Below are 27389 nucleotides of genomic sequence, written 5' to 3'. Positions count from 1 at the left end.
AAATCATGTAAAATGAGCCATGCTGATGTATCGGTCAGGCTCCACTCTCGACCCGCTGCTACACTGAAGCAAAGTGCCTTTTTATCCTTTTTCCTGTCTAAGAAACCACAGGCAATTATGAGTGCTTGTCAATAGGTCCTAAAAGCGTTTCATACAAAAATATAAAAAATAGAACTAACGCACAATATCAGCATTAGCAGGACACAATCAGACAGTCAAATGGAGAAAATACATTTAAAAGGTTTCACTGCCACCCTGGCCTCAGTTTGTCTCCTAATGTACTGATGAAAACTAATTCTCCATGTCCTTCACTTCTTCTCTTCTAATGGGCCAGGTGTTGCTCCTCTCCCTCCCATCATGTAACTCTCGAGGAAGGCTCTCAAAGAGGAGTTGGTATTTTAAGTATGGCAGACTGCTGCGCTTTTTGTCTTGCCCCAGAGCACTTCCAAGCTGTTTAAATTTGATAGCTTCTTATCATTCCACCAAACTGAATTGTCTTTGGTGGGTAATGAAAGGCGACTGACCCACATATGTGACATACTTAGTTGCTCGAGCGGAAATGGAACGGCAAAAGGATGAGGGAAGTCTGAGGGATCTGAGGGATCTGAAATTCGGGGATAGACAACAGCTTGGCAGAATTCACTCCAGCACTCCATTTATCAATCAAAAAACACTATGGTGTCATGTCAGTCTGCAATGTAAGACACAGTAAACATTTATATGATAGTGGATAAAGGGGATTTCTGTTGTTTTTTTTTTTTGTTTACCTAAGTTTGTATGTGTCTATGTAGAGATGTTAATAAATTAAAATAAAGGCCACAATGAGTCCATCAGTGTGTTTTTAATAAGCTGTCTGAGGCAGCAGCTTGATAATTGCGTACACAGGAATTCAGTGACAAGCAGCAGGGTGGCATGAAAACTCATAAACCCCTTGCTGGTGGGAATTACAGCCCTCTCAAACACCAGAGGCTCATCTAATGTAATTATTACGATGAGCCTGTATCAGAGCAATCAATAATACAAAGTAAAATCTGTCTGAGAGCTGTCACAATACAAGACAAGCACAATTCAGGGTTTCTCAGAGTGAACACAAGATATGCAGCTTTTTCTAACACGCTTGTAAATCATTAACGAGACCAGTCCACAGAAGAAGAAAAAAATCACTCTTTGCTCTCTGTGATTATCTGTACTTACTATCCCAATGATCGCTCTATGCCTGCCTCTTTGAAATGAAGTTAAAGACCTTTTCTTTCCAGTCGCCCACTTGAGCAATTGGTCATTCATTTACGTGCAGGAAGCATTGGAAATAGTACTAAAGCAAAAAGCCTATAATTGCCCTATTAGGAAATGGGACTTGAGTGTAAGCCATCCACTGGCCTGATTCCTCCAGCAGAATGAGTTAAGTAGCATTTACTGAGCATTTCAATGAATGCGGGGAAAAACCTGTTAGTTAAGAGACAAAGAGAAGGGGGGATAGCAGACAAATAACAACTCTTTATACATCCACATGATAAATAAATAAATGAATACAGTGTGCTTATAGTGTGTGGTGAAAAAAAGTGAAGAAATGAAGAGGCTCATCATGTTAGTCTATTTCAGTCTCATTCAGAATTGTTCAACAGGTAAATGACAATCTTGTTGTAGTAGTTTAATAGTTCAACAGTCTGCACGCCAACAAAATGTACTATATTCTAAAATTATGTATGTTCATTTAACTTTTAACATTAAACTTCCCACTGTGAGCAGATGAAGCCCTTTTGCTAAGGCTGGCACATTTACACACATGAAAGGATAGCAACAATAGTATTGCCCCACTTAAATAACAAAAAAATAATGATGGATTTGCCATCAAAGGGAAAACTAACAAAAGGGAACTGGTGTCAATTTTACAACATTTTTTCAGAGGAGAAGGGTTTAATTTAAGATGTGCAATTCAGACTTCAATATTATTTTAATTTCAGTTCTCATCTTTCTGTTCTCAGCGGCAGTGTAGATGAAAGAGATGAGGAAGAGAAAGGGAGAACTTCATTACTGGGTAAACTTATGACCCACACAGCACAGGCAAAGACCTTAAATGAAAGGGAAATCAAATGGCTTAACAAATGAGTTGTGTATTCTTCTGTCCTAGACTTTAAACCTCACATGAACGAGGAACTAAATCTCATTCTGATATTAAGTATAAGATTCACTGTGTTTTTGTTTTGTTTTATATCGGCTCTGTTTATGACATAAAAGGATCTAATGTGTTTGAAATGTTAATTATTGAATTTAAAACGTGTAGCAGGATAGCTAAGTGTTTTGAATTGGTACCTGCAGAAAAATTACCTTGAGAGGCAGCTGGATTTACAAGATCACATCACAAGCTCACACAATTTATGCACAATTTGCAGCCACCAGTGGTTTGGACCAATCAGTTCTGCCAATCCAGCTGTCTCGCAAGGTAAGAGGGTGATAGATGGTGATGGAGAGATGGTTCATCCAATCACCTGCCAAGTGATTTTTGAAAGAGCCTGCCCTTTTCCAAAAAGTTTCCATGATTTTCAGATGATCTTGGTGTACAAACTATCTAATCCAGGGTTCCAATCTTTTCTGTGTGCAGTTGGCATAATTTTCTCTTTACAATTAAAGAGACAAATTCAGCCAGTCAGCTTAACTGGAGATTCTAAAATTAGAGTGATTGTTAGCATAAAAATGTTTGTTTATCCCAACTGTGAAAAATAACAAAAAAGAAAGAAAAAAAAGCCATCACAATTTCTTAGAGCTCAAGGGCACATCTTCAAATTGCTTGTTTTGTCTGAACATGAGTGTGAGTATGGTCTGTTCCAAGTTTTTTCTACACTAATTAGCTTTCAGTAACTCCATTTGATCACAGATTTCATTCTAGTCCCTTCATTTAATAACCAAACATCTCTGTAACATTATTTCATAGAGTTGGACTGAGGATTAAAAGTCACTGTGTATTTTTTACGCCGCAACGAACTGATGCGCAATATGAGGTTGTCCTCCATCGAAGTTTCCCCATCAAAGCCAGGGATGAAACAGGAAGGAAGTGTGTTCTCTTATTGAGGGCTTGTCTACAGTGGGACTTCAAAGTCTTCTGGCTGAATGCCTTTATTTGAAAGGGCTCCCTGAGGTAAGCAGCCACCTGGCTCGGTACGGCGATGGCAGTCAAATCACAGCAGCAGGGGGGTTTTGAGTACTTTGCAGCATCAAAAAACAAGCTGCATGGATTGGATTGTCATGGCAACTGGGCTGGGTTAGCGTTTGAAGTGGAAGGAAGGGAATGGAGAAAGAAGAGAGAGAGTCAGTCTGTCTGACTGTGTACCAGCTGACTCATAAAACACAGTCCTCACAAGTTTTAAATGTCAGTTTACTAGAAGCATGAGTGTTTAAATGTCTAAGCTATAAATTCTCCATTACCACTGATTAAGCATAATTAAAACTAATAGAGCAAATCGATATCTGAGAGATTTAATTTATGCCTTCTGACCTGTAACAGTAGCATTTAGTCTTTCTCAGAGGATCAGTTATCAGAGATCTATAAACTACTGTGACCAACTGTAACTTCTGATCTCTGACCCCATCTTCAAAATGTCAGGTCATCCCATTGCGACACACAAACCACAGATTCACACATTTTATTGACGTTTGACCATAGCACTCAATGTGCAGCCATCATCTTATTAAGGCACACTCTAGTGAGCCAAGCAAAAATCATTCACATCAGTGTTAGTTAGGGACAGGAGAAAAACAATGGCGAAATTGCTCAGCTGAATCAACACATTCACTTTTTTTTTGTTTATAAGCTGAATGAAAAACTGTGTCCAAACTTTTAAGTGGTGCTGTATTTTATTTTATTTTTTGGTCATATGTGGGTCATATTTCTAGGCTGATGATTACACACGAGTCATTCCTGAGCTGCCTATACAAAAGGCTTGCAACATTTAGCATTGCTTCATCTTCCGATCTAACATCGAGCATTGCTTTGCCTTACTGACAATCTAATGATCATGCTCACTTCACGCAGCGACTGGTCAGGAGTCTAAAGGAAAGAAAGAAAGCAGAGTTTGAAGCTCTCACTCTCTCTCTCTTTCATTCTTCAGACAACTACTTCCTTCACTTTTTGTGCGTGAAATTGAATACAAAACCATGAAAGCCTTTGAGGAGAGAGTGTCTGAAAGTACAGTACACACCATTATCCTCACTTGTATGATTTCTTGTGACTTGCCACTCTCTATGACAGCAGTTTTTTTTTGTTTTTTTTTACTTTACCTTTGGGTGTGGCCATTCACAACGGGAATACACACATGGTTAGATTACATGTTGAACCATGTAGTTCATTTGTTTCAGTTGTTACTTGGTGGTGTCATGGTAAAGTTAAAATGTCTTCAATATAATGGGAAAGAAAGGATACATTTAATGGTTATAGTGGTAGTCTTTTGCACCTTCTGGACATCTATGCACTTCAGGCATTCTTTACTCGTTCAGCTTGGTGGCACTGCCTGATCAGCGCAGAGCAAAACAAGCACAAACAAGATGACACTGACTGATTCAGCTGTGTAGTGATGCAGAGCTCAACCAACAGCTCAGCTCTGTCTCAGCCATGCAAATATCTAACTGACAGCTACAACAGCCGCCTGGCCTCCGCTGCACATTTAAATCTATTCAAATAATAGCTATGCTGGAATGACAACTCAAAACTCTGGCAAATGCTGCTGCCTGGAGGCCCTAAAAAGTACAAAGCCGTAATCTTGACATTTCATGGTAAAGGTTCAAATATCCAGGATCCACATTTGGCAAAACTTACTTCCTGTAATAAAATTACTCCCCGTTGCCTCAGAGAGCAACTTTGTGTATTGAAGGGAAGCGACTGAAAAAAATGACTTGTGTGAAATGTATTTATTTCAACATTTAAATGGAGGTTAAACCCCTTGAGATGCACTATCTTGTTTTTGAGGGGATCTCCATGCACTAAACATAAAACTTACAACATTTAAACAAAACAAAATACATTAGTAAATGTAATGATAATAAATGAAACAATACAACAACACAAAGCATTCAACAAAGTAACATCAATAGGGACATACACATAAGGGCTTTCACACAATCCCAAACCCCACCTGCTACATCTGTTACATGTGTCATCTGTAAAATAAGGGTGGCTAGGGTTAGAGCACTGCATCTTATTATTGCAGCAAAACCAATATATGAGCCCAGGCAGGTAATAATGAAGAGGTTATCAGGATGTGGAATGACAGACTGCACAGAGAGGCAAAGACAGACAATGGTAGAGACAGTGACAGAATTCGACAAAAAACAGGGTGAAGCAGACCTTTTAGCTGACTGCAGTCTATTGAGCAAAGATAAAGTCACTTTAACAGCGTCACTGTTAACCACACATCTCAGTACTGTGCATCAAAATTTCATTAAGAATTTTCTTTGACACCAGAAAGGCTTCTTTTATTTTTTAAGAGGTGTTTTTGTTTTGGACAATGCTCAAGTGAGGGGAACGAGACAGCTTTAGAGAAAGGCAGAATAATTATCAGTCATCCTCATCCAATGGAAGTCTCTCGTCCCGCTCTTCTTTTCTATTGTGTGACCGTGTGTAACGTCCCCGCCATGCAAATACTGAGCACTTATTGTCAATCTGCAATCTGTGTGAACTGTGTCAGATGAAAGGAGTCAACATTATAAAGATCATTTTTGAATAAGTGGCCCAGAAATAGGCCAGCATAAATGTTATAAATACCTGGACTCATGAGACAATGAGAAGCTTAATCATCCTCTTCACTCTGCTGTCATATAACCAGGCAGTCAGACAGAGCACCTTTGATTAGGCCAACATGAGTTATTGTTTGTGGACAGTAAGCCATACTGTATACGCGCACTTAGTCTAACAATAATCATATTATATCATCTATTTTGTTGTAAAGTCTTATATCATCGATAACTAATATAATTTTCAGATTGCAATCTTTTTCTTTTTTTTTTTTTTCTTTTTTTTTTTTTACAGATGACTCATTGCTTGTCTGTAATGTAACTGGTGTAATTCTACTGGAGCACTTTAATAAATTACTGTAATATGGTCGTATTTTTTTCCAGTCACATTAACAGTAAAGGGCCATCATGTTCAGTGGAGTTGAACATAAATTTTATGCCAGAGTACGGGCTGTAAAATTGTTACTACTATTAAATTATTTTGAAATGAATACAGTTTTGTTTGTGTTTATCAATTAAAAACACAGATACCATTTTCGTTTGATGATGGATTTCCTAAAAAATTGTTGGTTGATCCAATAAACTTGCAGTGGAACAGACAAAGGTAAGTTCTGGTGTTCAGTGGCAATGACAAAACAGGTTTATTCGTCATGGATACTAATCACAGTGATAAGAGGCTACTAAAATTACAGATGCTGATTTTATCTTTTATACATCAGTCTGAGTATTCAAAATCAACATCATGTTTAAAGGTGTTGGTCGCCACATTAAAGGATTCAACACCCTTTTAACAAACTACCAATAAGACTGGAGCATAAATGGCAGTGCTGACATAAAAGTTATTCTTCAGTTACTGCTGCATTATCAACATCATTCACAAACCATGTGACTGGTTAAGCTTATCACTTGAATCCAGGATGTCTTAGCTGCCCAGTCAGAACTGCTGCCATCATTTATTCACCTCCATTGCTCTGGTAGACTCAACTGAGTCGCTGAGATTCACAATGAATGGTGTCGGCACCAATACTGTTCAGAACGGAAAGGCTCTAAATGGACAAAACAGCTTTTTTTCTGGATGTGTGGTTCCAAGAAAGGACTCTAGTTGTTTTGTAAGAGAGGAAATGAACAGAACCATGTCTTTCCTCCCCCGTGTGTGTGTGTGTGTGTGTGTGTGTGTGTGTGTGTGTGTGTGTGTGTGTGTGTGTGTGTGTGTGTGTGTGTGTGTGTGTGTGTGTGTGTGTGTGTGTGTGTGTGTGTTTGTGTGTGTGTGTGTGTGTGTGTGTGTGCTTGCCTGCTTGAGCAAGCATTTGTTTACGGGTAGACAAGCACAGAGCAGTAGGGTTGGGTATTGTAACCTGATTCTGCTAATCAATTCGAGTTCTTATCAATTCCCTGTTTCAATTCCAACGTGGTAAAAAAAAGAAAAATATCTTTATTCTTTAAGCATTTACTTTGACTTTTATAAGTTCATTAAATTAAGATAATTCAAAGGCCTCTTAACTTAACTTAACTGCTTTTGTTTTGAGTTCTTTCTGTCTCACCTTTCCCTCAGTGAATAGTGTGCTGTCAACTCAAAAGCCAATTTATGCTGGACAACAGTGGACTTGCATGTAGAAGTAGTTCCATACTATACATACATTTTTGTGAGGTCCGACGACACAGACGTGGTCCGTGTGTGCGCACTAATAAACAGGGTTGCACAGAGATAACTTTCAAGAGTTGTAAAATCCAGTCAATGATTATTACAAACTTCTCACTTTAAACAACATGCCCCCACACCAACACAGGTCCTTTGTGTTGTTTTACATAGAACAGTTTTTAGTCTGAATGCAGCTGTGGAGTCCCTGTACTGTATGTTGCTGAACAACAAGAACAAGTTGAAAAAAAGAAAGGCAACAGTTTAATGACAAGAATACAGTAAATGCATAAATGGTGTGTCACAGTTAGCTAGGTAAAGTGCTAACACTGGCTGATGACACATTCTGACTAGAAGACAGCAAGACACTGGATTTTCTTTTAGATTTACACCGTGTTTCCTTAAATGTTTGGTCAATTTTGAAGTGCAACCTGACTATAACTGATAATTAACTTCCAATATGCACTGTATTTTGATTTGTCGTTTTCTTTAATAAACTGTGACGTCAGCCATGCATGCTCGTATCAAAAAATAAAATAAAAAAGACGCTGTTGTGTTGATGCATGATGTAGCCAAATATATAGCCTTTGTTTGCAATAATAAAGGGAAATAGTGTTTAGGAACAAATAAGCAGAATTTAAATTAACTTTTTTTAAATGGTACATGGTTCTTGGCTTTTTGGATTTGAACTTGGAATCAGTTTTCAGTTCCCAATCCTACAGAGCAGTGGAAAATAAGTCCTAATTGGAATTCAAGGAGTAAAACAGGGCTAACTCAAGCACAAACAAACCCTTCTGAAGTCATGCAGGAACTGCTAATCCAAAATGTTTGGCAGTGCTTTTCTTCTTTTAACACTTTTCTTTTTCTGCTTTTGACTCCCAGCTCTGACACTCACTCCACAGTGCAACACATATACAGACTACCGGTTCTCTACGTTACACTTCAGCCCTACAGAGCAGACAAGTCAACAGTTTACATTCTCCTATTTTGGGAAGCGTGCCAAACTGTAGTTCATGCCACATAATAAAAACTGCAAGATGAAAAAAGGCAATCTTTGTTTTACATTTCATTGTAGGAACATTTGCTGTTCCCAAACAACACAGCATGAAGTGGCTTGCCTAACTGTCATAATATTTAAGTGCTGCAGTGACAACAAGGACAACAGTTTTGGTCCAGTGCCTGAAAACCAATAAATAACAGATATAAAATGAATGTGCAGAGACATCTATGGCTGGCATCAATAACTCCCTACTCTGACCTTTTGCTGTCAGCTGTAACCATTCAGTGTGGACTGCAACACCTAACCCTATCACTACCAGTAATGGTAATGTCTGAATAAATTACTACCTTTTTTTAACCCTTTTTGGAAATATTTATCTCAGCTTTCATGAACCTACAGCAAATCTCAGCATCTTAAGAAACAATACTGTGTGAGGGCTATTATCATTTTGCCTATTCAAATCTGCTTTGACAATACACAATATAATGCTGCGTGTAGTAATAACAAGATAAGTTGATTTTAGCACACATAATTAATCAAAATGACAAAAAGGCAGCACTGTGTGTGTGTTATTCATCTAATAAGTATGATCTCTCATCAAGTCAACCAATGTTAAAATTGTTAAGAGCAGTCTTTACTATTACTGGTCATGCTACATTAACTGCAACTGCCTTTACACTTATTATTGGAAATGACTTTTTATCACTTGTTCATGCCAGTAACATTTGATATTATAGCCAGTGCTGCATCAGAGGTCATTAAACTCCCTTTATGAACTGAATTTTACAACCCAAGTGGAAAGGCAGATCTGTCAAAATGTAACAAGACTGCAAAATGCAAGGACATGTGACTACAGTACAAATACAGTACACATTATGTTACTTTATGGATTTTTAGACATATATCTTAAATGTTTACTGACGAAGTGTTAATATGCTTCATTATTGCTGATTCTCACGTTGGCTGGCTGCAAATCTGGCAATTTTTAACAATGGCATGATCATTTTACATCATCAAATCTGCTAAAAGCCAATCAAAATGAAATACCAGCCTAAAACATGTACCATGAAAGAGAGTCATTTAGTAAATGAAGTGATGCTACAGATAACAAAAGGGGACATTAAAAACAAAAAAGTCACTTTCTTCATCATGTTCATGATGGTTCTGATCTTCCTATTTCTTCTTTTTTTCCTTTTCTTATTCTGTCTGTTTCTCTCCGGTGTTAAGATGAAATAGGGCCTTGGTGTGCCAGCCTATAACTTGGCAGAGGTCACAATTCACTTTCAGTAGACTGCAGATTTATGCCTTCTCTCTCACTCCCATATAGTGCTGACGGAGGTGGAGGAGCAGCAGCCCCGGTAATCACCGAAAATTGCTGTGTTGGGGGAAACAGATGTGTGAACTCTGCTATGACAGAGTGGAGAGAAGAGGGTGTGTGTTTGTGATTGTGTTTGTGCATCAAATGTGTATTAGATTTAACATAAAAAATAAAACAGCTTTATTCATGCTCAGGATTAGGTCAATTCAAGGCTCATTCATAAATGTCCCACACACACCTGATACCAACTGTGTGCGTCCAGTTGTGGCCCAGGGTGAACTGTTTTTCAACTCTGAACATCATTCAATGCCATATGCTGAGCGCTTGTCCAGTGAATGTCCTGAAAATTGGCACACTGCTGAAACATAAATCTCCTGAGAGAAATCATTTAACCTTTCGTTATAACCACAACCTGCTCTGGAGAACACACACAAGTGCACAACCACTCACACTCATATGCATGCAGACAAGGAAACAATGATATCAGTTTCAAAGCGGCAACATTCTCCAGAATATGAGCGGGGGCCGAAAGAGAACGTGACATTTCCAAGGTGTGTGCTGTCGCATGGCAACCATGGCAACTAAACCAAAAGACCGTTAATTTGACTGAGTCAGTCCACCTCTCAGTGTTGCATAGCTCCTCCCCTTCAAAGCAGGATCAACCAACAGGAGCAAAAATTATTTTTAACCTCCTAAAGAAGCACCTGTTCCTGGTTGGACATTACAGGAATGTGTGTGACTCTCTGTGTGTGCATGCTTGTCTCTGTATGGTTTGTGTTGTATGTTGGTGCATTGGTATGCTGGTATACTGCGTGCATTTATCAGAGTTTGTTTCTTGAAGCATAACATACACATGTAAATGTGGTCAAATGAACTGGCCCTATAATACCTCAGGCTGATTTCATGGTTACCATGGCACTGTAAGTGTGATATGTAAAGTAGTCATAGTGGAGGGTGGAAACGGTTACTTAGTGACTTGCTGTACGTCACTGCAATAATGGATCCTGTCAAGTAACTCAGAGGCGTACTTGTGATGATTTTTAAGGCAATTTCTGCCTCATTTCTAAGCAAAAAAATGTGAACAGAAACATTATACCACAACCATACTCCAAAAATAAAAGCACATACAATACAATTTAAAGGTGCACTGAGTAGAATTTAGTGGCACCTAGCAGAACAGACATGGCAGAAATGGAATATATTCATAAGTGTGTTTTAACTAGTGTATAATGCCATTAAAGTAAGAATTGTTGTGTTTTTTGTTACCTTAGAATGAGTCCTTCATATCTAAATAGGGAGCAGGTCCCCTTCAATAGAACGCCATCATGTTGCACTGCCATGTTTCTGCAGTCAGCCCAGAACAGACAAACCAAACACTGGCTCCAGATAGGGCCTTTTGTGTTTTTCGTGAATTCTGTTGCCATCAAAGGTTCTCCTACATGCTTTGAAGGGGAGGGGCAGGGAAGAGGTATTCAGATGGTTGCAATCTGCAACTCCAATGCTAGATGCCACTAAATTCCTGGTCACTGGTCCTTTAACAGAAGCTATGTAATAGCCCTATTCAAAATCAGTGATGCAGAACTGCTGTAAACCTTCCAAAAGGAAGTTATTTCGAACATTTGAACAAGGAACCATTAAATATATTCAGTTTCCTTGTTCATAAGTGTAATATACTTTACCTTGTATATTGGAAAGCACCTCATCTGTTTCTGCTTTGATCGTTTGAAGACTGTATCTCAATATTTTGAAAGTAACTTTTTGTTGATTCACAGTTATGGGAGATACAGCCACTTTCCACCAGTATTTATGACACTGTTGTTAATGTATTTCTAACGTAGGATGGAAATATGTTGACATAAGGTCACTGTATAGTAATCATTTGCATTACTGATGTTGTCATGGGGTCACCAGGATTGTTATAAACAGCATCATCACTGTCATTACCATAATCACCATCATCATTGCTGTTGTCAAATCTCTGTGTCCGTGTGTGTGTGTGTGTGTGTGTGTGTGTGTGTGTGTGTGTGTGTGTGTGTGTGTGTGTGTGTGTGTGTGTGTGTGTGTGTGTGTGTGTGTGCAGGCAAATTCATAACAGTTGGGCTTTCAAGGTGAAGGAGAGCGCCTGCAGAAACAGAAAAAGCTGGCCAAATGGACTCTGAACCAAACACATACAAACAAGGGAGAGTTATGACTGCAGGAGTTTACATAGCAGAGCCCTGTTTAAAAATACAGCACTGTGCAGAAATGCAGACATAGCTGACATCTTTTCATAATGGGAGAAGAAAGGGCTGCATGTTCTGATGGCTCATACAGATGCTCTTTAGTGCAGCAGGTGAAAGTACAAGATCCAGGAAATCTTTCTTGATATTTTTCCTTCAGTGGTGAAAAAAACGAAAGCAGTCCATCTTAGGGTGAAATAATGTTTCAACCAAGCACACGCACACGCACACGCACACACACACAAACACATACAGCAAGAATTGCAATGAAGCAATATGCTACAGTAAGTGCTTTTGCAAGTGCTCAAGTGTGGTGTCCTATCTAGCTCAAGTGCTAGATAGACAAATCTAAGTTTGACAATTATTTACCTGATCCCCTGCAGTATGGCCAAATGATTAAAGCAGGTGCTGGAGTCTGTTGTAAATCAAAGTTGGCATGTGGGCTATGAGGGATGAACAAGCATATCCGGGATCAAAAAATATTACATTATGCTGTAAAGTGAATAGCAGGAAAATATTAAAGTATAAAAGTACTGATGATAGTCATTGGTTATTCCATGTACTTTTTTAAAATTCCACAATAACCTATGAGCATATGGAAAGCCACAGGATATTAGAAAAATGGCAGAAAGTAATTCCTGCAGACTTAGTAGCTTTTAGTGTGACGATAAAAAATGTTTATCACTGGAAGAGTTTGCTTGGCCTATCACAACCTCTTATATGCTTAGGTGTGACTTCAAGGGAAACCTTTTTCAAGGAAGAGGGGCGCCCATGTCCCACTTGACTGTAATAAACAGCCATAGGATAGATTTGTTTGTTAATTTGGCAGTTTTATGCTCTCTAAGTCTGTCTTTAAATCTCCTTTTTGTTCTCCCCCACATAGAGAAGTCCACAAGGACATTCAAGGCGATATACCAGATAGGATGTTATCATAGAAGTGATTTATTGTTTAATGTCTTATTGGTAAACACATCCACAAGTCTTTGGTGATAGATGGCTGAGGACCAGCTTGTCTTGTATGATGGGAGCCCTTCTAAAGACAAAATTTAGGAGGTTCGGGAAACAATTTGTGCAAGGATGGATCACTGTGTAATATATACCAGGTTTGTTTGATGATATTGAGGATCTGAGCTCATATCATACTAGTATCCACGCAGTTTGCCCCTGTTTCAATCCACAGTGGAAAAGAGATTATGCAATACACTTCAACTATACCAGACTAGATTAACTACCTTCAACAAGAGTAGCACTGTTCAAACTCTTTTTAAAAGTATGTATTATTACATTTTGATAACACCTACACAGAATACTGTCTCTTTCAAGTTTTGTCAGCACGACTTACTGTGACTACAGCAAAGGCATCCAGATGAAACTCAAGGAATCCCTTAGCCTTGAGTCATCAAATAAAAAGCTAGCCAGAAAGAAAAGGCAAAGAACATCACGCCTAAACAGATCTGACATTGAGTTTCTGCTGCCGTCAAAACTAAACTTTTCCTTTCTGACCTTAAAACATGGCTGAAATCCACTTACACAAACTTTGGGGATTAACAGCACTTACAGCGTTCTTCTATCACCTATCCCCTCTCGCTGCCTCAGTGTCTCACACATGCCAAGATATTGTTTACACACACTATTCCCTAAAGGAATAGCTCAACATCTTGGAAAATATGCTTGGACTTTCTTGCTGAGAGTTACATGAGAAGGTTGATATCACTCTCAAATCTAAAATCTGCCCATCAATTATGAAGCCTCAACCAGCAGATTACCATATTAGCTTAGCATAAAGACTGTAAACAGCTACATAACTGATAGACAGACATGAGAGTGAAGTTGAATCTCTAACTCTTAGCACACAGCTGAGCACATTTCCCCAAATATCAAACAAATCAAACAATTCCTTTAATGGCATATTAAACATTATGAGTCTGTAAATAAAGAAATAAAAAAGTATGTTTATTGAATAAAAAACGTTTCCTTTGATCAGACCTTTTAAGGAAAACGTGCCTTTCAAATGCCCAATTACTCTTCGTTAGCTTTAAACATGTCCTGATTCAGGCCTCCAGTAAATAATAGTATTGAAAATACAGTAAATGGTAAAAGTATCTGTATCCATCAGTGATAATGTGTATTTGAAAGTGAGCACAGTGGGCACACTGAGTACAGTTCTGCTGTGCTTCTGAAGAATCTGAGGAATGCTTTTGCTCTGCAGGCCATCAGGCTGAGTCTCCGACAAACACACACGTAAAAACTGGACAGAGCATCGTAGCTTGTTTAAATTGGGCTGCTGAACAGATGTGCAATACCATCACGAACAAACGTGAGGAAAAACATGAGACGTGACATCTTTATGAACACACACACACTGTGGCACACAGGAATATAGCGGGTGCCTTTCTTTATGTCCTAATAGAGTTTTGTCCGGGCTGTGTTAGATATCAATTTGAGTAATTATGTGTGCGACAGGACTGCACTCAATGCTGAGAGACAGAACAGACACCCACACATGGAAACACACAAACACAAAAGCGTCGTCATTCAAAATTCTCACCTTATGACAGAGGAACAGGAAATAATGACAAATTGATTCCAAAGAGCTTTTCTCAATTCTCTTTTAGCGGAGATTCACACTCAGTACTTGTTATCTCTGACCACAGATATACATTACATACACACACTTTTCCACACTCACAAGCAAACCAGACATCAAAAGTGGTTGTCAGTTTTTCTGTCTGTTTGTCTATCTCTCTCTCTTTCCAGAATGGGAAGTCTTTGCTCATTGATTGTTCAGTAAAAGATAATAAACATTGTAAAGGCATCCCTCCAATTCTACAAATAGCTATAGTGTATTACTGCAATTTAAACATAATGGGATTCCTTTTCAACTACCTAACCGGAGTAACTGCACTGTTAAATGATTGGTCTACGTGGTAATTTGTGTATGGAAGTGCATGTGTGTACTGAGGTAAAGTCTTGGTCAGCACTCCTTTCTATGCTTTAGTGTGGCTGCAGTGAAATACCCTCATCTGGGCAAACATAAAATCAATGGTATCAATTAATTAGTCTACCTGCCTGACTGCCAGTGCTGATACAGATATAAACACAAATAGAACAGGAACGTGTGAAGCCCGCTGAGAACTGAATGAGTGGACTTGTAGGTAGATGTAGTATTATGTAATTATAACAAACAGAACAACTTGACAAAACTCTAATAGCCTGAGCCAATGCATGTACACACTTTCAAGGTTAAAATGAGAGGAAGTCACCTGCTTCATAAGGTTACTGCGTCCGATAGCATCTAGTATCTTAAATTTCACAACCTTGTTCCTGGTTATTATAAAAGTATTTGCCATAACTGGGGAGGACGAAACACACAATGTGCTATGGAATATTCTCACAGGTGTCAAGTTAAGCACTGCAGGTGCAGCAGTTCAGATTTCTGTGCTTTTTCCAATGCTGCTCTTTTACGGGCTTCACTCAAAATGGATAGGAGGGACTTAGCCTTCTGGTGGGCTACTAAGGCTATAAACGAAAGATTTACAACATTCTATACAAAAAAAAGCAGATCAAAGAAAAAAGATAAAACAAGATATCGTTATTCTGGAAGGAGCACAAAAAAAATAGAAGTTTTTAATTCTGCTCATTTCTGGCAGCAACACAGTTCCAGATGCTGTCTCCAAGAGCTTCAACGTTTCCCAGACAGCTTCCGAGCCTTTTCTAATCCCAGGTGTAATATAGTACTTATTACAACTGAAATGCCGAACATAGCCAACATAGAAATCTAATGGTGTTGCCATGGTAATGAGTACTGGATCATGCAAAGACAGTACATGACAAAGTTGGATAGTTCAATAAACTGTCTGTGAAATGAGTGAACAAGTGATGCCTTTACTGTGGTAATTTATCAGCTTTCCAACCCTGGAGTACTGTAACATTCTCTGCCAACACAATTCAAACACAACAGAGATCAGTTTTGTGACAGCTGGCCCACATCACCACCCAAAACTTTAATGTATGCAGTACGTGAACACAAGGGTCCAATCAATTTTTTTCAATTATGTGTCTACAGGTGCACACTATACCTTCTGCTGACACATGTTCATGCCAAAAAAATGAGAAAGATAGATTTTCATTTTGATTATAGACAGCAACACAACAGGAAGTACTGTGTAACTCCTGATATCTCTGTTAGGGTATAAATATACTTACTTATTTCCTACTTCCTTTACAGCCCAGTTAGATCATCCAGATTAACACTGACGCAACAATTTACCGCAGTGCAATGCAGCACAACCAGTAATACACAGGGTTGGCCAACCACATATGTACAAGCACACAATCTAGGTGCAATACCTCACAATATGTATGTCATACAATTTGATATTTAATTCTTGCTACAGTGATAACTTGGCAGAATCTGAACTCAAAGGTCTACATTTTGCCCTGAGGGTCTTGTTGTTTAATAAGCCTTAAAATTTGAGCTTCCTGGTTTGAATTTAATCTTCTATCTGTACCCGCACTCCTGTTGTTTTGCTGTACTGCTACTGTCGATCTGAATGTACCCAAAGAGTTGATGGATTAGGACTGTAACCGGTGTCTCAGGTGAAATTTGCAAGCTTCTAGGCTTGGCCAGACCAAAACAGTTGGGTTGGTGTGCATTGTCTCACCTTGTTCTGGTCGGTCCAATACAGGAAGTAACCTTTGGGGTCGACAGTTAGAGTCACCGGGGTCACAGTGGTAGAATCCTGGAGGAAAACAAAGAAAAGGACATCTCAAAAAAGGAACAGTCAACGTGTGAGTCTGTTTATGTCTGTGTATCCCTGTCTGAGTCTTTGTTGTTACATGAGCACAGGCTTTTGAGTGCATGGCAGAATATTCTATGGGTAAATCAATTAATTTATTTGTCAGTATCAAAGCGCTGTTTGTGTAATCCCACACGCATACTAGAGTTTGAAATGACATCAAAAGTGCTGTTTATGTTGTAAGCATGCACATAATCATTTCCTTCTAGGGTAGTAGAGCACTTTTCCCATCATGACCTGGCATCACAGCAAATGACTAAGAAGCCTGGTGTGTGTGTGTGTGTGTGTGTGTGTGTGTGCTTGTGTACATGTGTGCGTATGCATATTTGAGACAACTGCAATCATAAAGTGCAGGTTGTTTCACAGCTGATGTTCCCATTTCCCCCTCTTGTAACAGACAAATGCTTTCCCACAGTTCCCACATACAGACGGCTCTAACCCTCACACACACAAACACAGTTTGACCCTGAGGCATACATGGCAACGCCAGATATTATTGGATGCTTCTATAAAAAGAAAGAGCCTTTGCTTTTTTCTGTGTCCACAGTGGCTGTGGTTCAGCTGAACAGTAGCATATTGTCCTTCTCAATCAGCCATGGCTATGAGATCAGATAGATGAAAAACGCATTTGTTGCACAGAGCAAGAAAATCTTCAAAGTGTCTTCGTGTGGCTTCTAATGATGTCCCTATCACAGCATTGGGAGATAGAGCTAATGGTCTGCATCTGCTACTCGCTTGTCATATTCGGGTGCGACCCTATGTGACACACAGTGTAGGGTATCATGAAAGGGTGGAGCTGGGAGCTGGGAGCTGGTAGACAGTGGAGGAGTCAAAGTCTGTGATGGGGTGTAGAGGACCATTAGTGCTCTGAAATAATTTCATACTGTCTAAACAAGTCAATCACAGTTTATGGAACCTGGCGCACCTGCTCCATGAAAGAAAAATACTGAATTCCACACATTTATGAACCCGTAGAGAAATAGGGGAACAGCGAGAAAGTGAAAGAAAGATGTAAAAGGAAAAAGGAAACAAGGAAACAAACAAGCAAAAGGTATTGAGTGAAAGAGAAAGGTGCAACTGGTTTGAAAAATGGTAAGCTGAAAATGGTAAGCTGTCACATCAGAAGCATTTGCTATAGTGACGTTTGCTATGGCAACCCACCATTCCCGTGAAATCTATTAGAGACTCAAGAGGAATCGTTTTGGTTGTGTTCACATGATTTCACAATCTTTGCAGGCTTGATTGAATTACAAAAGACAGAGCTCATACCACTAAATGCATGCAGCATACACATGCTCACACACTGTGCTTAGAGCCTGAGGGCAGGAAAAAAGCCTCATGTTCACAGTTCTTAGATATAATGTCTCATATCAACCGCAGCCCCATAATCTCTGATCTCCACTCAAGTTAAGATACGCAGCCAAATTTCTTCAATTCAGTTTTTACAGATGAAAATCTCTTTGCCATCTTTCATAAAGGCACCAATTACTCTAGGAAGACTTTATCAAATGATCATGAGTTTCATCAAATTACGACAAGATGTTCATATTTTCAGTAAACCAAGTTAAGAAGTCGCTCAGTAGACACAACATGGTAATTGATGGATTGTGTGTGCTGTCAGAGAGAAAGAAAGAGGACAGTTTGAGAGCACTGGGAATCAACCTAATGATGTGAGAGCAGTCATTTTCACCAGCTTCTTTCTTAATGTCCTAACTTTCCATGGCCACCACTACAAACACATTAAGTCATTATGGACTCTTAGTAAAGATTTTCTCATGGGTCTGCACATATATGAAAAACAACAGTACTTATAACATTGCAGATTAGACTTCAGAGTGATTTTCTGAAATTACTATCTCTGGAGTGGTACAGCTCATGCTTTTTATTGTCAATCGACTATTTGGAGGATTTGTCATTAATGGTGTGACATTAGGCTGTGGCGGCCTTCTTTTTGCTGAAATAAGATGAGATTAGTGACTGACTTACGAAAACAGTACAAAAGCCCTTAGGGATCCGATTCCAAGCAGGAGCTGTTGCCATTATTTTTAGTGAGGAGTCTGTACCATTAGCCATCACCTGAGGGGGTATGTTAGAGAAGGGATTTGAGCTCAGCATATTTCTGTTCTGTATGCTAATAACACATTCTACTACTTTTATGGGATTTTAATATCCCCTGCAAAGCCTGATAATATCTTATTTAATACGCATGAGACCAAAACGCCTGATACAAGCATAAACTTACAAAAATCTGGGTTTACACTGACCCACCATCATCTGTCACATATTTCCTGCCAGCATCTGTCAATGATCTTTCAGATGAAGGGTCCCTTTCCGAGATGCTTTGGATGTCTCCCTGCCCTCCAATCCGTCTTAGCAGAAAGCAGCAATATGACACACAATGGTGCTGAATCTGCCATTTGAACTGACTGACAAACAATAATCTGCCAAGCAAGAAGTAGCACTGTGGCAGCACCTAAAATACAAGGTGTGTATGTGTGAGACAGGTCGGACAGGTTTGAATCTTCCAGGATTTCACCAACATTTTGAGAGGTTTTCTGATTGCTATCTATTCTTTTTCAACAGGCGACCACCAAGCACTGTGTATTGAAGTCTGTGGTGCTTTTTCTTTACCAACTCAGACACCCCAAATGTTAAAGTCACAGCTATTGTTCATACAATACAGTAAACCATCTTGACAGAGTAAACAAAACTGTACACCTTTTCCGTCTCCCCTGAATTCAGCTGTGAGTTTCCATGAAACTAACAAAAATCCCCTCTGGAGTAAAGCAATAAATTAAATCCTACACACTTGTATGATGCCTTAAGAGATGTTTAAGTGGACCCAACATCTGAAAACCACAACAAGATGAAAATATATTTAATTCAGTCCTTTTATCATAGCTTTTTCTCTCTCTGTCTGTCTTTGTATTCCTCTGTGATTCTTTCCATGAAATGATACAGCGAGAGGAAAGAGGAAGGAAGGAGTGCGTCAGAAATGAAACAGAGAAAGTATCTGTGTGTACATCTGTGTTGGAGATTGTGTGTTTTCACAGGAAAGACCTTTTGGGCATTTGGTTCTGGAGATAGGACCACATGTACAAACTCCAGTACACAAACACCACAGTTAGGGGAAAACAAACAAACACCTCACACTTCTTCTCACAACATACCAACCACAGACCTGAAAGAGGTTCAGGCTCATTAGTAATTACTAGTAAAGGAAATACTTCAGCTTTCTTGAGTATACGATTGGTGATTGACAGAGTGGTATACAAGGGGGCAAAATTGCATCTCTGACATCTGCACTGACCAAATTCACACTCTTCTAACACTTCATAACACCATCTGTGCTGTGCTTGAATCACCTGAGCTCAGCGATTAAGATCATTTCACTGCTTTATTTGGTGATCTCATAAAACTATATTTCAAAATGTCACTTATATAAAACTAGCACAACAAAACAGTTTATCATTAAAAAACTGACTGACTATACTGCTCTATATGAAGGATTTAAATACATTGTGATTTTTAATGAGATTTAAGATTTTCACCACTACTGTCCTTTCACAGGAGACAATAGCACTATAATTAACACCAATTACAGCTGGACATTTCTTTCTGCATTTTCAGTGAGAAAAAAAGAGCGAGGCTGTTTGCTGGAATGACATGAATCATGACTGTGCTCATATTCAAATGCTCACACAATATACTTGCATCAATGTTTGACGAAACTAGAGGAATGCATGCAGTTATTCAAATGAGATGGGTTGCGGAAATATGTGAAACAAATATAACAGAAAGTCCCGGTCAGAATGTAGAGAGCTCAGTTTAAACTCAGTTTTGAAAGCAACAGCTAAATGTCCAGTCTCTACGGGATTATTAGAGGGATGTGTTCATTTGTTGTTAGGGGATGGTGCAGTGTGGCCATAGCTGTTTGTTAAAAGACACAACTGTATGTTTTCGCCGGCTACTCAACAGCAGTGTGCAATCAATATTAATCAAGGTCATTTCTCTACAGCTAGACTGCCAGGAGTGCGGGCGAATGATAACCCACTATAGAAGCAAAACGCACCATCCTAAATCAACTCTTGCCTGGTGGTTACACTATGATCCGCGTGCTGTGCCCCGATACGCTAATTAATTGTAGTTAATTGATCAAACGTTTCCAGTGCATGGGGAGGGGCGAATTTAGTTCAAATGTTTAATTTGATTTAATGAGCGGCGCGCACATTTCTCACACACCAACTCTCCAACGCGCGTGCACTCACTCACGCGCGCGCCCACATACAAGTGCTGCACATCGGGAAATGTAAACAAAGCACATGCCAGCAGACACAAAAGCTGCTGCATTTTATGTTAACCGTTAACCAGCAAAGCCAAAGGCAGGCAACCGCTTTCAGTGCGGTCTTCACTGATAATTAAATCAATCGGCTACTGTTGCATGAGTAGCCTATAGATTGTGTAATACATCCTAGTGGTACATGAATGAAAATAAAGCGTGCATAAATCACACGACAGTGAAAAAAGAAAGATTCACTGCCGGTCTCTCTCGCCATTACTTACATCATCCCATTTCATAAATTTGTTGCCCTTTCTTAGGCTCTCTGGCACGGACACTGGCTTGAGCTGCAGCGCATGAACTCCAGGCTGTGCCCCTGCCATTGACTCATCTACTCTTCTCGACGCACAGCAGGGGTAGAAATGAGTCACTTCACTCTCTTCTACTCTTATTTCTCCTCCTCTCCTTTGTAATCTGCTTAAAAGCAGGCAGACGGAAGCCCACTACTGCTGCCAGTATGTCATGCCCGCATTGACGGCGGCGGCGCGTCTCGGCTTTGGAGAGCTGCTGAGGCGGACGCAGGCGCAGCGGACCAGGGCCACTGACTGACTGACTGACTGCGCGACATGCAGCTACAGCGAAGAAGAGGGGGAGAGAGAGAGTGTGTGACAGAGAGAAGGAGGGGTGTCTGAATGAGTTACACGTCTGGTTTCAAATTGTACAAGTCAATGTAGGGACAGGATCGATGCTTGAAGTGATCTAGCGCCTCCGTGCGTCCGAGGCAATACAGAGCCAAGATATGGGTACAAGTGACCAAACTGTAGGCAAGCTACGACCGGATGCCACCGGTGTAAAAAAAAACACAAAAAAAACTTGTCACACAGAGCAGGTGTATGAGGCAGTTTTGATTGGTTATTCATGCTTTGTGAAAATATTATGTGTGCTCAGTGTGAGATTGTAGTAGTTTGTTTTTCGTTGTGAGATGTACAGGAAGCTTTTTGTTTTTGTGTGCCCTTCACTGCAGGACAGGACAATTTCATAATGATTTACTGCTTTGGTGCAGAAAACAGTGCTGTAGCCTTTTCTCATGGAGTTGCATGGTGTGGCCTTTTTCTCATGGAGTTGCATGGTGTGTCTTTGTGGCCAGGATTGCAATCATAGCTTGGATTATTATGTGAATGTAGAATATGTACAGTGTTGATAGTTGGTGTCAGGGCTCTGGCCTCATAACTCCCTAGCAGTGGCGGTGAAGCTCATAATGCTGTACAGGCAGCAGAAGCAAGTGGCAGCATAGCCTTCAGGTGAGCAGTGTGGCAACAGGCATGCTGCAAAGAAAGAGCAGAACACTTAAAGCTTAAACAAACTGTCATAGCTGAAAGGGTGTGTTGGATGCACTGAGGGGAGTATGCCATGTGAGTGTAGCCAGACTTAAGTTGACTGAATCAGCTTGCAGGCTATGCTTCTCTTATCTAATTAAAATAATAATGTAAAACAATATATATGTAAGTGTAACTTGTAAGTTTGGTGACAGCTTTATTATTTATATGTTATTTAGATGATCATGTATGGAGATTACATTTACCAAAAATATAACGGAATATTATAATGAGACCTACTATGCCCATTTCCAGTTCTATATTTTTATTCTGTCCACTAGGGTAACTTTGCATGATTCACAATTCAAAAAAACTCCAAAAAAACGTATTTATCTTATACTGGCCCTTTATGCAGCTTCTCAATTTGGCCTCTGTCTCTTAACAGGCAATTTTAGCACCTGTCTCTCTTAGCCCCCCCCCCCCCCCCCCCCAGAACAGAGCCCACTCTGTTCTGATAGACCAGCTTTCCAAAAGGCTGCCGAGGTGCAGCTCTATCAGAGTTGGGTGAAGTTACTGTCGACGCAAACTCATTTCTTGCTTTACTTCTTCAACACTTTTAAATGACTACATAATGAGATACTTTTATTGTAAAGAATTTACAGGAAATCATACATGTTCCTTACAGAAACTTTGCTGTGCTGTGGAGTGGAAAAACCCACACAGCAAGCCAGCTCAACCTGAGTCATGGCTCAGCGTGATCACCCCCAAAACAATGAAAAAAATGCCATAATGTTAGGTGAGCAGAGCAGTGAATTCACACACAGCGTGTAAAGGAAATGACTGTATAAAGAAACCCACCACTGGCCACCATGAGCCAAAAAATAATTGAAAGCATTCAAAGCATCTGAAGCTGGTGTTTTTGCTGACAAAGATTACTTCTGCATACATTTACCTTATTATTTAACACTTTGACCACATTTAATATGAACATCTGACATTGGCACATTATTGTACATTATATGACTGAAAATAAGGAAAACTTTTAAGAAGTGTGCCATGTTTGGGCAATGAATGTGCCCACACTACATGGGCTGTTTTACTTCTTCATGACAAAATGTCCTCAAAGTTCTGTGAGTCAAGAGTGCGTCATCGCTTTTGGTACTTTTTTTAAGTTTAACTTTTTTATTAAATAAAACATAGAAACCCTGTGGGCTTTGTACCACCCACAATGTTTATTGTCTGCCATTTCCAAAAAGGGACGACAGACTCTTCGAGTCCTCCGAGCAGTTTTCCCCCTGTCTCTCTCTGTGGTCAGTCACTGACTGCCGCTGACCATCAGACATGTCAAATCTGTCAAATCCTGACTGGTGCTTTTCATGTCAGTCTTAATAGTAGTTTGTTTGAGTTTGCCTCCTGTCATTAATGATTGATTAACAGTGACAGTTTGGGGACCAAGCCTTGAATAGTCATGAGTTGGATGGCAGCTCAGGAAAGTAAGAGAGGGATACAAGTGTGTGTGAGAGAAAGAGGGAATGAAAATTAAAAAAACAAAGAAAAAATTAGCTTTTCAAGACAATATTTTCTGATGAGTCACGATTTAAAACCAGAGGTACTTATTTTAGGCAAGAACAACAAATCTATATGCCGAGACACACATGTTTTTATACTGTGAATGACTCATTGTTATCCTCAATGCTTCAGACTTTGGTATCCATCATCTGTCTTCCTATCAGCCCTGAGTTTCCAACTAGCTCTAAAATAAGCCACAGTGCTTACGTGTGAAAGACAAGGCCTACAGTAATGTGAAATAATTTGACTGTCAGTATATAAAACCACTTAGACCACAAATTTCCCATTACTTTCATTCTGACAAACACTAAGCTTTTAAAGTGAAAGCTTGCAAGTTCTGAATAGAGTTTTTTTTTCTTTCCTTTTTGGTAAAGAGAATAAAATGTAGATGGCGTGTTAGACATAATCAGTGATGTCTCAGGGGGAAATGAGGCAGAGATGAGAATTAAGGAGACTTTTATTAAATAAGCAGTGCAGATTAGTCAAGTGACCCAAATTGTCCACGTGCATCACAATTTCTCTTGCACTATATGTTCATGGGAAAAGCCAGTGGTAGTCTAGTTGGTGAAGAGGATCAAGCTCATTGTCCTCTGTAAGCAGCACAGTATATGTATTTATTTCATTTCAAAAGAGAAGTTCCTCCTGAATCTGACTTCCTCCAGTCAGTGTCTGTGTGGAGTGCAGTGTCTTCCCAGCTTCTTCATGTTGGTTTTGATGTTATCTTCAAAACATTTCACTGTTCCACCACTGACTCTCCAACTTTCATTCATCTGAGAGTTGCAGTTTTCTTTAGGGAGTCTGACAGACATATGTTTTGGCCTGGCCAGCTGGTGATGCATTGGTTGGTGTGGTACTTTGGTTCAGACTCAACAATTACTTAATGGATTGCAATGAAATGTTATAGAGTCATGGGCCCCAGAGGATGAATCCACCTGACTTTTGTGATGCTCTGACTTTTTCTCTAGCACCACCATGAAGCTGACCTTTGTGGTTTTTATTGAAATACAGTATCTCAACAACTATTGAATTAATTGCTATAAAACTTGGCACACACATTCATGCCACCTTCAGGATCATTTGTAATAACTTTATTGACCCAAATGGTGTATTTTTGTGGGCATGTTAGCATGACTGTGTTAACATTAAGCTCAAAGGACTTAAGTACAGCCTCACAGAATAACTGGCATGGCTATTTGTCTTGTTTTATTGGCCCTCTCCAATATGCTGGCATTTCCTATCTTTGGATTCAAACGATCTTCAGAATCTTTTTTTGACTTTTGCTGGTATTGTCACAGTTTTCAAGTGCCCATATTGGCTAGTCCATGGATTACCTTCTGTTGGGAGGAAAACAGACTTACAAAGCAGCAATTACGGTTCAATATGTTAGATGACTGAATATTTATCTTCGTTGATTTCTGCATTTGAGAGAATACTTGCCAAGTAAAGAGTGTAATCTCAGTCATGTTCGAGATATTGAACACTTTTATGGAAAGAAGGATCATTGGTTGGTTGGCTATTAGCTGATTTGCATTTTCCTTTAACATTTGCATTTTTTTTGTATTCAAGACCACACTCAAGGCTCCGTTTGCATTCAGAATCCACTTGTGGTCAATAGTGCTGTCCACTGAATATCCAAGATGCTGCACTGACCTTGCTGTTGAACCTGCACTAGTTAAGTGGTTTCTAAGACGTTCTCCCCACCCAGCAGCACACCCGCTGAGAAACCAACTCTGACAGCTCCATCATGAGAAATGTGAAGTTAGTGACTCTGGCAACTGTAGTCAAATGTATTCCTGGGTCCAGAGAGGATGACATAGAATCCTATATTTAAAACGGCTGGCTAAGGATATAAGCGTATATATAGTAGAATCATTATTCATGGCGGTGGTAATGACTCCTGTTTACACAAATTGGAGTCAATGTGTGCAAATGTAAAGAAAATGTCAGACTCTTTAGTTTTCCACTGCCAAATCTGACCAACAACGACATGTATAGCTGCATGTCATCTTTCACCCACTGAAGGTAATTGGCGGACCTTCTGGGTAAGACCTGGTCTGATTTGAAGAGACAGCATACATTCCACTTTGGATGGTGCAGCTCTCATATCTAAAAATATGGAGTTTATTAGTAGACCAAAACCATGACAACTCAGTGTTGAGACCAGGAGGCAGAGTTACAGTCCTACATGATTCCATTAGAGCAGTTACCCACCCAAAACCCCATAAAAACTGTGTTTGTCTTTCCACAGAATCCCTTTTTATCGGATCTGTGTTTAATAACTTTTGAATTTCTATTACTAGACTACACACCACTAGACAAAAATATCTTGACTAGATATCCTATAGGGCTGTAGCTACATTTTAAGGAAGTGATTCCATCAATACTGAGGACTCTTATGTCCCTCTTAAAATTGATAATATTGTTAATAGTATCATAAGCTCACTGCGAATGACTCTCAACTCCATTGCCCTTTTAAAAAGGGAGATAATAAAATAAAACAATTTAGTTCCATGGTATAACTCCAAAACCTGCAAATTAAAAACATCACAGAAACCTCAAAGGAAATGGCATTCCACCAAACTGGAAAATCTCATTTAGTCTGGCAAGATAGTATTGAAACATATGCTCTTTGTAATGCTATTACTCATCATTAATAGTGGAGAATAAAAACAGCTCTAGGTTACTTTTCAGCACTTTGGCCAAGCTGACAAAGAGTCATAACTCCATGTATTCCTATAGCTCTCAGTAGTAACAACTTCATGAGTCAAGTCAAGTCAATTTTATTTATAAAGCACAAAATTACAACAGAAGTTTTCTCAGGGCACTTTTTTCAACTAGACAGCACTCTTTAATTTACAAAGAGCCAACATTCCCCCATGAGCAAGCACTTGTCGACAGTGGCGAGGAAAAATTCCCCTTTAACGGGAAGAAACCTCGAGCAGAACCAGGTGGGCGGCCATCTGCTTTGACCGATTGGGTTGAGAGAAAAAGAGAGAAGGGGGAAAGGAGAAAGAGACACACATAGAGAAGCATAGCAACAACAATATTAACAATAATAACCATAGTGATAACAGAAATATGACTAGAAATAATAGTGGTAGATGTGGGGGGAAAAAATGATAAATAATACTAACAGCAGCAATGGGTTCAGCAGTCTCTCTACCCAATCGGTCAAGGCAGATGGCCGCCCACATTGACCCAGTTCTGGTCGGGGTTTCTTCCTGTAAAAGGGCAGTTTTTCTTACCGCCAAGTGCTTGCTCACAGGGGAATGTTGTATCTCTGTAAATTAAAAAGTACAGTGTAGACCTGCTTTATATGAAGTATGAAATGGCCTGAGAAAACGTCTGTTGTGATTTAGCAGTACATAAATGAAACTGACTTGACTCAAGGTTGTAGAACCTGCCACAGATAAAGTACACACATATACAGACAAGCGACTCCTAAACAGGTCCTTACACTGGTGTAATTGCGAAGGTGAGATGGGTGATTTGAGAGAATGAAAAACAGTGCAGCATTGTGTCAGGGTTTCTA

The 27389-nt window shown here is 39.5% G+C and overlaps 1 protein-coding gene across 2 annotated transcripts in view; it reads right to left on the bottom strand.

Annotated features, from left to right (window-relative positions):
- The window catches only part of plcb1l (phospholipase C beta 1-like), a 107432-nt gene extending 85876 nt beyond the window's left edge, over positions 1 to 21556 (bottom strand). For both annotated transcript variants that reach the window (XR_009927302.1, XM_062437242.1), the window contains exons 1-2: positions 21257 to 21556; positions 16559 to 16636 (exon numbers count right to left, since the gene is read on the bottom strand). Coding sequence is in view for 1 of the 2 variants with exons in the window: in XM_062437242.1 (XP_062293226.1) it covers positions 16559 to 16636; positions 21257 to 21355 (177 nt within the window). In the remaining variant the exon portion in view is untranslated. The remainder of the gene's footprint in view (positions 1 to 16558; positions 16637 to 21256) is intronic.
- Between the last annotated feature and the right edge of the window lie 5833 nt (positions 21557 to 27389).

This window comes from Scomber scombrus, chromosome 17 (genome assembly GCF_963691925.1).
Source record: "Scomber scombrus chromosome 17, fScoSco1.1, whole genome shotgun sequence".
Taxonomy (NCBI): Eukaryota; Metazoa; Chordata; class Actinopteri; order Scombriformes; family Scombridae; genus Scomber; species Scomber scombrus.
This window is presented reverse-complemented; position numbering and strand designations above follow the sequence as displayed.